Raw genomic sequence first — 13,284 nt, forward strand, 5'->3', positions numbered from 1 at the left:
AATTATTATACCTTAAAAGAGATTTAAAATAAATCAATTATTTGAGCATAATATTCTTCTTAAGAGTTAAAATCCCAACAATAAATTGAATCTCTTGTGGTATATTACATTTATATGACGTATACGTAACGTATATTTTAACTTAACGTGTATTTCAAAGGAAGATGACTTGATGGTAGATTTAAAGTAGATCAATTATATATAAAAATAAAGATATCTATTGGTACATAAAATAATTATGCTACATACCTAATGGTGTAACATCTGCTGGCTTGCGTCTGACAAAAACTTGTGTCATTCCTAGAAATATTAAAACGAGATTTCTTATAATGTAAGCTTTCACTCCAATGTCACGCATTCGTACTTACACTGCTTAAAGGGTTAAGCACAAATTCTGATGTCTGTCATATATACTAGACTAGATTACTTTGCTCAAATTACAGGCCATAAATTCTTTAATTTTGTGCGCTATCATTCTTTGAAGAGCTCCTCCCCCTGCAATTTGCACTAATGCAACTTTGGTAAATGAAATGGCACTTTGGCGCTGGCTGAGACGGGAGCTCAAGTGTTTTAGAGTGAATATTAAGCGGCGTCGCTTTAATCGACATACTGATGGCTTTTTATGAGTCGCCATCTAAATTTATCACCAGAGATTTCCCACATTTCCACACCGCTTGGCAAACAAATGCCTCCAAGTGACACGCTCTTACACGCTGCCTGCAACCCGACTGCGAGTGCGAGTGCGGGTAAACGCATTAAATTTGTTTAGTAAATGTACTAAATATACAGCGACAGCGACTGTGAAAGGCGTCCCAGATGACAATATAACCGTATAGCTTTAGAGTGTGGGATTTGAAGTGGAGCGCGGGGGGGACGTTTGCTTTCTCTCTCATTCAGTTAACGCGACAGCAGCGATGGCGGCGTCGTAGTTGCCACTTTTCTATTTATTTGCCCATTAACGCTCATTTGTGGTTATCAGGTAAATTGGATAAAAGCCAACGTAGCATGAAGCCTGCCACATGCCACAAGCCAGGCTACACCAGGTACAACCTCTGCCACGGGCTGCGGCATGTCCTTGCCACTGTTGCTGCTGCTTATCTTCAAGTGTTGTTGCAACATAGCATGAAGGCTTCGGTTTCGGTTTTTGCCTTCATCTCCAGACTTCGACTTTTCCCTCGTTTTCGGCTGTATTCATTTCGCTTCGTGTTAACTGCGACAGTCATTAACTTTTTATGACCCTGGGCTGTGTTCGCGGTAGGCGTGGCTGCTTTGTAGTGTCTCCTCCCGCCTCCCGCTTCCTCTACCTCCATCCTCTGCCATCTCCGCTTGCATTCGCATTCGCATTCAAATCGAATTCAAATATTTGCGGTTATGTGAGCTTCAAATTTATTTAAGCCACAATTTGTTTAGGTTAATAAATAAAACGGCGACGATGCCGTCATAAAATTTAATTTCCACTCCCACAAACACATACATATGCATATGTTTATTTACTTTTATTTTTGCGATGCAAAAACTTTTTTTTGCATTTTCTGCTGGTTTTAAAAATAAAACACAATAGAGAAGACTAAACCGATGTTAAACACTGCAATACAAGCAAATCCCCTGTAGCTATATAACTCTAATAATTGATATTTCTTGTTTAGTTTTTGATTTCAGAAAATTATTTAAATATGGCAAATATTCAATTTTAATTGTAAGCTGCTTTTAGCTTCTAGCAATAAAATGTTACCGCATGTCATAAATGAAAATTGTGTTTACCCACTGCACATGCTTTTGCTTAAATGTTTACAGGGTATACAAAAACGAAATTTAAATGCGCCATATTGCAAGCTCAAATGAAATTTTGTGGCTTGTTACAAAACAAAGGCAACAAAAAAATACAAAAGAATCCAATGTAAATAGCAAAAACTGTAACTAACATATGATTGAGTGTGATTGATTGTCGCATACCCTATGCTTAAGTAAAAACTATAAAATATGTACCAAAATGTGGAAATAGTAAATATTGTAGATATTTAAACTACTAAGTAATTCAATTAAAATACCAATGGAAATGTTTAACTGTGCTATTAAAAGCAATTACATAAATATTTGCTTATTAAGGTGTTTATTCATGTTGTTAAGGTACTTATTAAGTTTGCACAGATTCTACAGTTAATATATATTTAAAGAAATTATATTTATTTTGATTTCGATTTATATTGATGCTCTATTTACAGTAATTTATTTATATTATATTTTTAAATTTATTAATTTCGATTGGGACTTTTATTTTCATTTACATTTATGTTTATTCTTTATTTATTTATTTTATAATTTTAATTATAATTGTAGTGCTTTGAATGATTTGAAAGTTAACATAGTAAAGGAGCAATATCGTAGTTATACAAATTTGGTAAGAACTTGATGTTCTTCAGGTGTTCTGTTAATTCATTTGCAACTGTTCTAAAGATCAAACAAAACACTTTAAACAACCCTTTTGACTACAATTCTACAGGGTATTTTGAAATGCAGCCTCTGCAGCACAACACAATACGAGTCCAACATAAATACACACACACACACACACACACACACACACTCACACTGTATGCACATGCTGCTGAACAGAGTTGCATTGGCGATGCGACGTCCACTGCATGCGGTCGCTCAATATGAATATACATGCACACACACACAGACACAACACACTACCACATGCACAGTGAGCATTAAGTTCGGCGGGTTTTGTGCCCAGTTGAGGGTCACAGCGTTATTTTGGAAAAGTGGCAGCCCAGTGGCAAGTGTTTGAAACAGACCCAGCAGCAGAAGGGGAGCAAGGGGTCAAAGAGGCAAAGAGGCAAAGGCACATGGGGCACATTGTGTCGCCTTGGTGTCAGTTGGTCTGCGGTTGGTTTGCGCTAAATTAAATTTTGCTGCGGTTGCCCCCAAAAAGTCGGACACATTCGAGAACACAGTGGCAAGTGTCGAACCCAAAAACTACTGCAAGCAAACACTTACAATTGAGATACCGAGTGTTGTTAGTGTTTTATTAATTACAATTTTGTATACTTCAAATTGACATCACCGTTCAAAAACATTCCCATGCCCGTGTCCGAGTTGTACTCCAATTTGTTGGTCTGCTCCACTTTGTATTGCGAAAGAATTCGCAGCACGCCCATTTTCACACTAAGCAAACCAACTCGCATACCTGGGAAAAGATTGTAAAGCGGTTTACGATTAATCAGAATATGTTATTATATTACATTTTGATTATAGATTATAGGAGAGATTGTTTCAGATCAAAGATGTGAGGTGAAGAGCACAAAAATACTTGAATTCAAAGCAAGCGAAATCCATTTAAAAAAAATAATAATAAATAAGCTATGTGTAAGAAATTCTTACTAAGAATGGATAATATTATTTATGATTATAATTCAATGTAAGCAATGAAATCGTTTTGTGATTCACTTTTCATCCTTAGAATTCAACACCACAACTCGAGACAGAACACGATAATTTCTTCAACCCAATTTTACCTTTAACAATATGAATTATTAAAGCACATTTTGTTTCTTGATTATAGAAGAGATTGTTTTACATCAAAGATTTAATATATAAAGAACGAAAATATAAAATTTTCTACATCAGCTCAACTTCCAATATAATTAATAAGAATTGTAATTTGCTTCGTTTTCTATTCTTGTTTGCCTCTTTAAAGTTAAAGCAAGTCTGTTGTTCTTTTATTATTAATGAATCGTTGTAGAAAGGTCTTCTTTATTCTTCCATTATCCTTCTAATTTTTGATTGATTTATATATATTTTTGAGATTGGTTATTGATATAGATTGAAAAGAATAATCCCTCAGCTTAGGAAAATGTAATTTAACTAATTCCTTCCCTAACATATTTATGACAAACAAGCCAACACTAAAGGCATATTTTCTAGATATCTGATAACTTATTCAGAACTGAAAATACTCTTCAAAATAAATCTCTCAACTCACCTAAGCAAATGCGTGGTCCGTCGCCAAAAGGCAGCAAACAGCCGCGCTTGTTAAACTCGCTGGCAGCGCCATTATCGAAGCGTTCCGGATTGAATGCCATTGGATCGGGATAGTAGCGCTCATCGTGATGAATCTGATAGGCGGGAATGGCCACCGTGATGCCCGGTTTCACATTCACACTTTTGCCTTCACCTAAATCAATTGTTGTGGGTTTCGTGCAGATCTTGATGAAGAAACCTATTGCGCTGGTCATGCGCAATGATTCTACGAAGCGAAGCAATAAAAAGTGTTAATTAGGAAGTAATATTTTCAAGTGTATTATCTTGCACTCACCATTGACACACTGATCGAGATAAGGCAGGGCATTGAGTTGCTCATAGGTGATATTCTTATCAGCGGCCAAAGCATTCAATATTTCAGCGCGTAACTTTGACTGCGGCTCTTGATACTCGCCCAGCTGAGGGCAAAAGAAAAATATAATATTTTGAAATATGTTACTAACAAAGCCAGCTGGAATATTTACCGTGTACAACAAATGATAGAGCACCGCTGCTGAAGTCTCGTAGCCATCCATGAGCAGGGTCAGAGCATGACCCACCATATCATCGATGCTGGCGCCCTTCTGCTCTTGCAGCTGCAACAAATGAGCGAGATAATCATTGCGTGCTGCACCATTGCCCGCTTGACGCAGTTGCGCCGCATCTCGTGTCAGCTGGAGGTAGAAATCATTATGTGCCTGTGTGAAGAAACGCATGCGCAGCAATCGTCTGATTATGGGCGCAATTGGTGTCCTGTTGAACTTGCGCATATTCTGAAAGGCATTGAATGCCCACGCTGAGGATGTCTGCTGCAGCTGGCTAATCTCATTGACGCCGCCGCTCAAGGAGCCCGAATCAATGCCCCAGATAAAATCGCCCATGGCATTAGCCGTATAGCGATAGCACAGCTGTCGAAATTAACAATGAAGTAATCATTAAATTCCTTATTTATTGCTGTTTACTACTCACATCTCGCGTCTCAATCACGTTATCCTTTTCCTTAATATAGCGCTGCATGTAGTCCAGCAAACTTTGTCCACTCTGCTCCCAGATGGCAAAAGCCTGCTTCAGTTTGTTAGCCGTGAGTCCAGCGCCGCCTTCTGTGCGACGCTTCTTCCATGCGTCGCCGGCACTGAAGAAGGGATTCCTGGCTACATACTTGTCGTAGTCCTGCGAGTGCGTCACATAACTACTCGTGACTGTGTCCCGAAAGTAGCTGAACTTATCCACCAGCACTTCGTGAGCCAGCGAGGCATCGAGCACCAGAATCTGCGGTTGTCTCGTCAAAAATACGCCCACAGCGCGCTGCTTGCCTTTGTATTTACTTAAGAGAATATGAACTAATTAGATAACATAAAAATATAGCATTAAGCTTTCACTCACTTATAAATCGTGCTCAAGTCCTTAATAAAGTTCGAAGTGCCGCCAAAGAGTCCTGGATAGCTGCCAAGCAGCGTCAGTGGCTTCGCTGTGACCAAGCCACGTTTATCCCAGTATTTGTGATGCCAGGTGAGATACAAATAGACAACCGCAAAGGCGATGTGCACGAATGCCAAGAGAAGCGCCACAAGTGTCCACATAACGCTGCTCGATCAGTCTTCCAAACGCAAACGCAGCCAGCTGAGAACTGTTTCCTCAATGCTCCAAAGTGAGGCTTTTTGAGCACTAACGATTGATAAGCCTGAAGCGTCAAGAAGCCCTATCATCAACAAATAATATAGTACAACGATCAGAGAGATTGTACTTAAACCAACTAAAAGAGGCACTAGTTAATACCCTATAATAATTTTATAATAATATTCGCTTTATACAGGGTAATTTCAGCTGAGACGCTTATATTGAAAATGGTAAGTATTTCAACAGTTTTGAAATTAATTTCTAGAAAAAACAGAAGTACTTTATTTTTATTTTCATTCCACGCTCTCTGATTAATAAATTTATTGATAAGCCGCATCCATTAAGTTGATTTATAGCTTTAATGTCGAGACGACCTTAACACTTCGTGAATCGTTTCTGAATGTGGCATGCAACTAGATTTAACTGGTCAAAAACCTAACCTAGGTCAAGAAAATCTTTTTTCGCAAATACTATAACAACAAGAATTCTAACAACACTTTTCAATTATAGAGTATTTTTTATTTATCTTTATTATTTTAATGACAATAATTTCACCATTGATACATTTTCTTACGAAGTTGCTACCAATCTATTTTAAGAGTCGACGATACTCGAGATTAATGTTTCCCTGCAGAACTACTCCAAATCCGGAATCTCCCGCAACTTTTATCTGCTCATTGCCGCGAACAACTTGATACTCGCTGATAATGTGAAATAGGGCCGACTTCAATGTCAAGAGAGCCAGACGCATGCCTAGACCAAGCAATAAAAATAATAATAAGATAATCAAATGAAAACCATAAAGATAACAAATCTCAATCGATATGAAATCGATTAAGCAAAGAGTTTACTAGATGTTTACCCATGCAGATGCGAGGTCCATCACTGAAGGGCAATAGAATGCCCTGACGAATGAGTTCGTGATGAGCGCCGTTGTCGAAGCGTTCTGGGCGAAAGACTTCGGGATCGGGAAAGTATTTGGCATCATGATGGAACTGGTAATTGGGTATCATAATGGTCATGCCCTCCTCAACTTGAAGACTTTTAAACTCAGAGAGCTGAATGGTCGTTGGATGCGTGCAGACTTTGGTGTACTGTGGTATCAAACTACTCAACCGAAGGGATTCTACAAAAGTCAATTAACAATTAACTACCTAATTTGAGTGAAAGTTTATTACTTACCATAGACAACCTGCTCGAGGTAAGGCAGCTCACACAGTTGATCAAAGCTGCAAGTTTTATTTGCATCCAGACTTCGCAGAATTTCATTGCGCAACTTTTGCTGGGCATCTGAATGTTCCGCTAGCTGAAAAGTTATTTATAAGTATAAATTTGAATAAATTAATTTCACTACTCACATAATAAAGCGCATGCAGTAAAGCTGTTGCCGTCGTATCGTAGCCATCCAAGAGCACTGTGAGCGCATGTCCAACGAGATCATCATGAGACATTTCCTTCTCTCCTCGCAACTTCAACAAATGTGATAGGTAATCAGCACGTTGCAACTCTTCGCCAGTCTTCAAACGCAACTCAATTGATTCTTTAGTGAGATTCGAAAAGAATTCATCCGTATCCTTGGGATAGAAACGGAAACGCAGCAACCTTCGGCAGAAAGGCGCCACAATCGAGGCCATAAAAATGGAGATCATGTAGAAGGTATAATTGGTCCACTTGGTGGCCATTTGTTGCACCTTGTTGGGCTGCTCGCCATTGACCGTCAAGGTACCAGCCTCAATGCCCCAAATGAAGTCGCACATCACATCGGCCGCGTAGCGAAAACAAAGCTGAAGGAAAGAAAAGGGCAAAATTATATGAGCTGCACTTGTTGCTTGCCCCAAAAAGTATGCTATGGAAGTTTTCAATGTGATTTTAGGTGGAGAAAATCTAAGAAAACCTAAGATTTACTTCTAGTGAATAAAAAAATAAAACTTGTAGATAAAAATGTTTAAATTATAAAATAGTACAAATGAACACCCTAACTTCCCTCTTTTGGCCAAGCTTAACAATTATTTTAGATGTCTCAAATCACTATAAGAAACTGTAAATATTAGCAGAAATTTCCATGGCTGGCCAAATTAATAATTAGTAGATTAATGTATTAACTCAAAAATTAAAAAAATATAGCTGCCAATAGAAAGTTCATTGAACTGTCGAGCTTCTCCTCTATATAATTTTAGAAATTCCCTTTTTCCTTTGTGTAAATTCAATCTTTTTCACTTCTAATCCCATTTCTACTTACATCCCTGGTCTCCACGACATTGTGCTGCTTGCTCGCCTGCTGTGCCAAGAAGCTAGTCAGCTTCTTGCCACTCTGCTCCCAAATGGCGTAGCCCAGCTTCAAGCGATTGGCACTTAAACCTGCCTGAGCTTCGCTGCGCAGTCGTCGCCAATAGTTGCCCGAGGCCCAGAAAGGATTGCGGCCCACATACTTGTCCAACTTAGCATGCTGCATATACGAGCTGGTCAACGAGTCGCGATAGCAGCGAAAATTATCCACCAACACCTCATGAGCTAGCGCAGGATCAAGCACAAGAATTTGAGGTTGTCTGGTGACAAAAACGCCAACTGCGCGATGCTTACGCTTGTATTTGCTACAAAGAAAATATGAGAATGATATTATGAAGATGCTCTTGCATTATTTCCATTACGCACTTGTAGATAGGCTGAATATCCTCGACCAGATTGCTCTTGCGTGTCAACAGTCCAGGATAAGTGCCCAGCAAAGTCAAAGGTTTGGCGGTAATTAAACCGCGACGTTGCCAATAGCGATGATGCCAGGTCAGATATAAATAGACGGGCAACAGCAGCAAATGCAGCAGCAACAACAGTACAGTGATCATCAGATACATATTGCCGCGTTCTATATTCCGACAGCCCCAGCCGCCGATTTTATACTGATTATCGGCTTCAGCTGGCCATTGGAAATTGTGATCAGCCTGCGGCTGTGCCAGCTGGACAGCGTCGTTGATAACGCTCATTTGATTAGCAATTGCTTGCTCTCAGTTTCCAAAAATTTCACTTCGATTGTGTTTATTTACTTGCGAGTGTTTGTGTATTTGATTACTAAATCTTCCAATGCTATTTTTAAAACAACCTCAAATTTGTTTATTTTAAAATTTTATTATTTATAAATGTTGTAGAAAATTTAAAGAATATTCATAAGATTAGAAGTGAAATATGTTTTTTGTTTTATATTATGTTTGCAGCTTAGCTTATATTTTAGATACTAGTCCCATGAGCATTTAAAAGGGAGGTTCACATTTTTTAAATATAGCTGATAAGTATATTAACGCCATAAAATATTATAAAGTATTCAAAATAAAAAGCTACTAAAAGTTATTTTAAATATCGTATAAAATAAATGTGTACAACGATCATATAATTGAAAATCAAGCTGGCGCCATCTATTGCTCGTTGCATTCAATCAGCTTCCATTTACATACATTTATTCGAAATATAATTGACGTAGGTCTGACTTCACCACAGGGTATCTTAGCATCCCACACGCTTAATCGGTTTTCCCATTTTCATTTAATTTATTGACTTCAATGCCTACGTATCTTATCAGTTCCCCCAAAAATATTCCACGCCCACACGCTTTATAGTTGACCACACTATCAGTCAGTCGACCTTATCAAAAACATATTTCGACTTTAAAAACAATCAGCTGATAGTAAAGTGAGCAGCAATTATAAATGAGCTGCATACCCTGTAATCGATCAAATTAATAGTAAGTTAAGCAATAACTCGTTGATATCTACTCAAGGGTACAGAAGTCATCTTAATTACAGGGTATTTTCCCAGCATTCATAGAAATCTCATTTCAATATGCAACAACAATGTTTCTAAATTGCATTCGAAGTCGAAGCTGCAGCTGATTCGCATTTACGATTGCGATAATTAACGCTGATTAGCAAAGCCTCAGCTCGAGTAACGTTTTCCTGCTCCAATTATCAGTTAGGTGATAATGATGATAATGATATAGATAAGCTAAATAGAGATAGTTTCATTATTTATTTTTTAAGGGGTAAAATAAAAGCTGAGACAACGGAAGAATGTGTCTAGGGCCATATTGTTGAATGGCTGAATTGTTTATGCATTTTATCACGTCTGTGTAAACAATTGCGGCTCAACGCTGAGCTGCTGTAGTTTAGTTTTCATGTCTTATCGACAATGCGGCTGACACGTTATCAAGCGGTTAATTTATGACCATGACCGATAAAAATACGCAATGTGAGTTTAATGTGTGCTGCGTTTTCTGATAAACAAAGGCATTGTTATTTATACTTTTCATAATTAAAAAAAAAAAAAAACTTTGTTTTCGTTACTTACACTTATTGACATTGAGCTGCAGCTGAGACCAGGAAAACAAATTAAAAAAAATCATAATTATTAGAAATACATTTTCTTTTTAATTACAGTTCGGATTATATGCATCAATTTGTTAGTTAGTTAGTTAGACACACACACAAAAACCTGACACAGAAATCTGCAACCGAATCTTGAACTCAATCTCCTTTTCTTTCTTTGTTGGATTCAACAATAACAATAATTTCAAAACACTGCAATATATAGCATAACAATCAATGATCCTCCTGCTCCTTGGCCTCCTCCTCCTCCTCCTCTTCCATCTGCTCTTCCTCCACTAGCTGTGCTCGTACTTGCAGATGACGGCAAACATATTATCGCCACCCAGATATTTGGCCAGCCAACGATTCTTAATCACGGCCAGCTTTAAGGTCTCGCACTTGAAGTGCGCATTCAGATTGGTGTGCAGTGCCCTGCCCATGCCCTCAATAACCAGAAGATCAGTCTCATTTGCCGCTATGGCATCGCACAGCTCCCGCGGCAGACGTCTCATGTCCAGACACGGTCCGCTTTGTCCATTCGCATAGACAAGCAGGCGACCCGAACGCCACGCGCTGTCCAAAATGCTGCACTGGCAGGCGCAATCGTCGAGCAGCTGTCGCAACTCCCGACTGGTCACATCGTTGAGCGAAGGTTCACTGTTGGCACACAGCAGCACCTTGGTGCCGCGCTTGAGCAGCTCACGGACAAAGGGCAGTATTCCAAGCACCACATCAACGCCACTGTTGTCCACAAAGACCACAGCGCATTTGTGTGGCAACTGTTGCTGTCCCTGTACGCGTTGCAACCACGCATCCAGATTGTCCAGCAACCAGGGACGTTGCTCGATCCGATCCAACGCCGCATGCAGCCCAAAATTACTATCCTGCTCAAGAATGTTAGCTATGGCCTGGGCACCCCAGTCAAACATGTTGCCCGCTAGCACTCCACGCACAAGCTCTGTCCATCGCTCGTCCTCGCGTTCGATGGCATCGATCTCCTGCAATCGCTGCTTGAGACGCGCCTTGGCGGATGTATTCTCTAGTTGTTTTTGCGCAAGCCAGGGATCGGTAAAGCCAAAACGACGCAGCATAGTCTCGTTAAGTTGCAGCAGTTCACTGGTGCCCAGAACTACTTTGCCGCTGTTGCTGGCAATGTTGCGCTGATACTCATCCAATTGGCTAAGATATGCGGCCTGAAATTGCGTTGCTCGCTGCTCGGAGGTGGCATCGTCGGGTTGGCTATTGGCCGCTTGTTTGGCAAACTTCACAATGAGCTCACGAAAACAGGGGAACCAATATGCAGCCGCCTTGGCATCTGTGTTGAGATCCAGCGTATCCGGTTGATAGTTCGCCTCATCCTGTAGGAGCGTACAGCTGTGCATTGTTGTTGTGCTGTTGGTTCGACGACACAATTTCAACAGTGTACGCTCGATGGGGCGATGCAAACGAGACAAAATGTTGATTGCCGTGGTTGTGACGTTGCGAAATGCGCACTAATCTTTTTATAACGCTTCTTCAATGTAAATTAGTTTTTGTGTGTTTTTATCACAAAACCGCACATTGGACAGCACTGGCAATGTAACAACAAACGCATTTTGCGACCACAGCTGATTGCAGCGTTCACACGTGAACGGCAACTATTTCTTGCGGTTTGACTAAATCTTCAAAATAATGACCTACTACACACACTACCCAATATTTTATATTTTATTTTACATCTTTTAATTCTTTTGCACCCAGTTCATTGTTTAAATTACGCTTTAATGTAACTTATCTTCTTTAATTTATTTAAATAATGTGCCGCCAACTCATAACAGCATAGCACTCAGCTTTTGTCTGGTACATACATTATCGCAGCCAACTTCACGCTTTTGCGTTGACAAGCCGTCTCTTTCCTGTTGAATTTTTTGACAAATCAACAACACAAAAATGGTACGAATTCGTAAAAATCGTTAAATATATATGTAATCAGTGCACTTTGTGAATTAAATGTACGCTCTTATGCACAAATAAACTGCAAACTATTAAATAACAATTGAATTTTGTGTGCCAAGTGTATTTAAGTTAGTTAAACGAGCATCGCAAATATTGTGTACTAATCTGCATATTAATCTGTTTTGTGTGTCTGTGTTTTTTTTTAGGCCAAGCGCACCAAGAAGGTTGGAATCGTTGGTAAATATGGTACCCGTTATGGTGCCTCCCTTCGTAAGATGGTCAAGAAGATGGAAATCACCCAGCACAGCAAATATACCTGCTCGTTCTGCGGCAAGGTGAGTGGAGCTCTCCATAGGAGGGAGAAATTTCTCCGATGCAATACAAATGCTAATCATATCATTTATTTTAGGACTCGATGAAGCGCTCCGTCGTTGGCATTTGGTCGTGCAAGCGTTGCAAGCGCACCGTTGCTGGTGGTGCCTGGGTGTACTCAACCACAGCTGCCGCCTCCGTGCGCTCCGCCGTCCGTCGTCTGCGTGAGACCAAGGAACAGTAAATTATTATTAACTTCTGATGTGGGGCTGCTTCAAGTGCTCCCCGCTATGTTAGTAGTATGTTCCAACCCGTAGATTATAGACAACGCGATTACTTCTGTGGTTTGCGCCGCGCCGGTCGACAAAAAAAGAGCCTGTTCTGCTTTATTCCATAAGCAAACGTGAGAAATAAAAAGAAAATTCTGTTTTACTTTTAACAGTAAAAATTGCAAGTGATGTTTTTTTTAATAAGCTTTGTGATGACCGAACAATGCAATGTGCTTGCAAACTTGTGGAATATTTAATACAACAGAGGTAGAGGTGTTTTTATAGATTCCTTCGAATCCAGATTACGTTGCTCACGATGGCCTAGAAATTGTCTTATGATAAAGAAAAAACGTGCAATGGAGATAGTTTTTCGTGACTAGTGTAGAATAAATCCATATGAAGAATACCACCATATATTGATAATCCCATTTATAAACTTTTCAGTAAATAGTCTAGGTAATTTGATCTATTAAGATTGCTTTACGAAATACTTGTAGATTTTCCATAAAGGTTACATGGTAGCAGCATTCCCATATGGATATTCCCTGTAGTAATATCAGATCAACACTTCACACGAAGCATAAAGGCTTTTTGAAGACAAATCTTCATGTAACTTAATTCAACTGTCTTCAAGGGTTCTGTTGCATAATATCGAAACTTAAAATATCCATAAAAAGGCATAACACTAGAGATATTTCGCTTCCACCTATATATTCAAGCCAGTCCATATCAAGTATCATTAATTTTCCGTTGACGGTTTCTTAGGTAATTTAATG

The 13,284-nt window shown here is 39.3% G+C and overlaps 4 protein-coding genes across 4 annotated transcripts; 1 reads left to right on the forward strand and 3 right to left on the reverse strand.

Moving 5' to 3' along the window:
* Positions 1-3,005: 3,005 nt before the first annotated feature.
* On the reverse strand, positions 3,006-5,669 carry LOC133844309 (probable cytochrome P450 309a1). The gene is made up of 6 exons (XM_062278238.1): positions 5,410-5,669; positions 4,996-5,350; positions 4,512-4,934; positions 4,322-4,445; positions 3,989-4,252; positions 3,006-3,193 (listed from the first exon to the last, which is right to left on the reverse strand). Exons 1-6 carry the CDS (start codon positions 5,604-5,606, stop codon positions 3,039-3,041), a joined length of 1,518 nt encoding a protein of 505 aa, XP_062134222.1. The 5' UTR covers positions 5,607-5,669; the 3' UTR covers positions 3,006-3,038.
* A 520-nt stretch (positions 5,670-6,189) lies between these two features.
* On the reverse strand, positions 6,190-8,710 carry LOC133834948 (probable cytochrome P450 309a2). The gene is made up of 6 exons (XM_062264740.1): positions 8,296-8,710; positions 7,883-8,234; positions 7,002-7,427; positions 6,826-6,949; positions 6,506-6,769; positions 6,190-6,396 (listed from the first exon to the last, which is right to left on the reverse strand). The coding sequence occupies exons 1-6, from the start codon at positions 8,619-8,621 to the stop codon at positions 6,233-6,235; spliced, it is 1,656 nt and encodes a 551-aa protein (XP_062120724.1). The 5' UTR covers positions 8,622-8,710; the 3' UTR covers positions 6,190-6,232.
* A 1,329-nt stretch (positions 8,711-10,039) lies between these two features.
* On the reverse strand, positions 10,040-11,579 carry LOC133834950 (4'-phosphopantetheine phosphatase). The gene has a single exon (XM_062264741.1). The coding sequence runs from the start codon at positions 11,372-11,374 to the stop codon at positions 10,289-10,291; it is 1,086 nt and encodes a 361-aa protein (XP_062120725.1). The 5' UTR covers positions 11,375-11,579; the 3' UTR covers positions 10,040-10,288.
* Positions 11,580-11,772: 193 nt separating this feature from the next.
* LOC133834951 (large ribosomal subunit protein eL43) lies at positions 11,773-12,693 on the forward strand. The gene is made up of 3 exons (XM_062264742.1): positions 11,773-11,924; positions 12,134-12,262; positions 12,337-12,693. The coding sequence occupies exons 1-3, from the start codon at positions 11,922-11,924 to the stop codon at positions 12,481-12,483; spliced, it is 279 nt and encodes a 92-aa protein (XP_062120726.1). The 5' UTR covers positions 11,773-11,921; the 3' UTR covers positions 12,484-12,693.
* The last annotated feature ends 591 nt before the right edge of the window (positions 12,694-13,284 follow it).

This window comes from Drosophila sulfurigaster, chromosome 2L (genome assembly GCF_023558435.1).
Source record: "Drosophila sulfurigaster albostrigata strain 15112-1811.04 chromosome 2L, ASM2355843v2, whole genome shotgun sequence".
Classification (NCBI taxonomy): Eukaryota; Metazoa; Arthropoda; class Insecta; order Diptera; family Drosophilidae; genus Drosophila; species Drosophila sulfurigaster.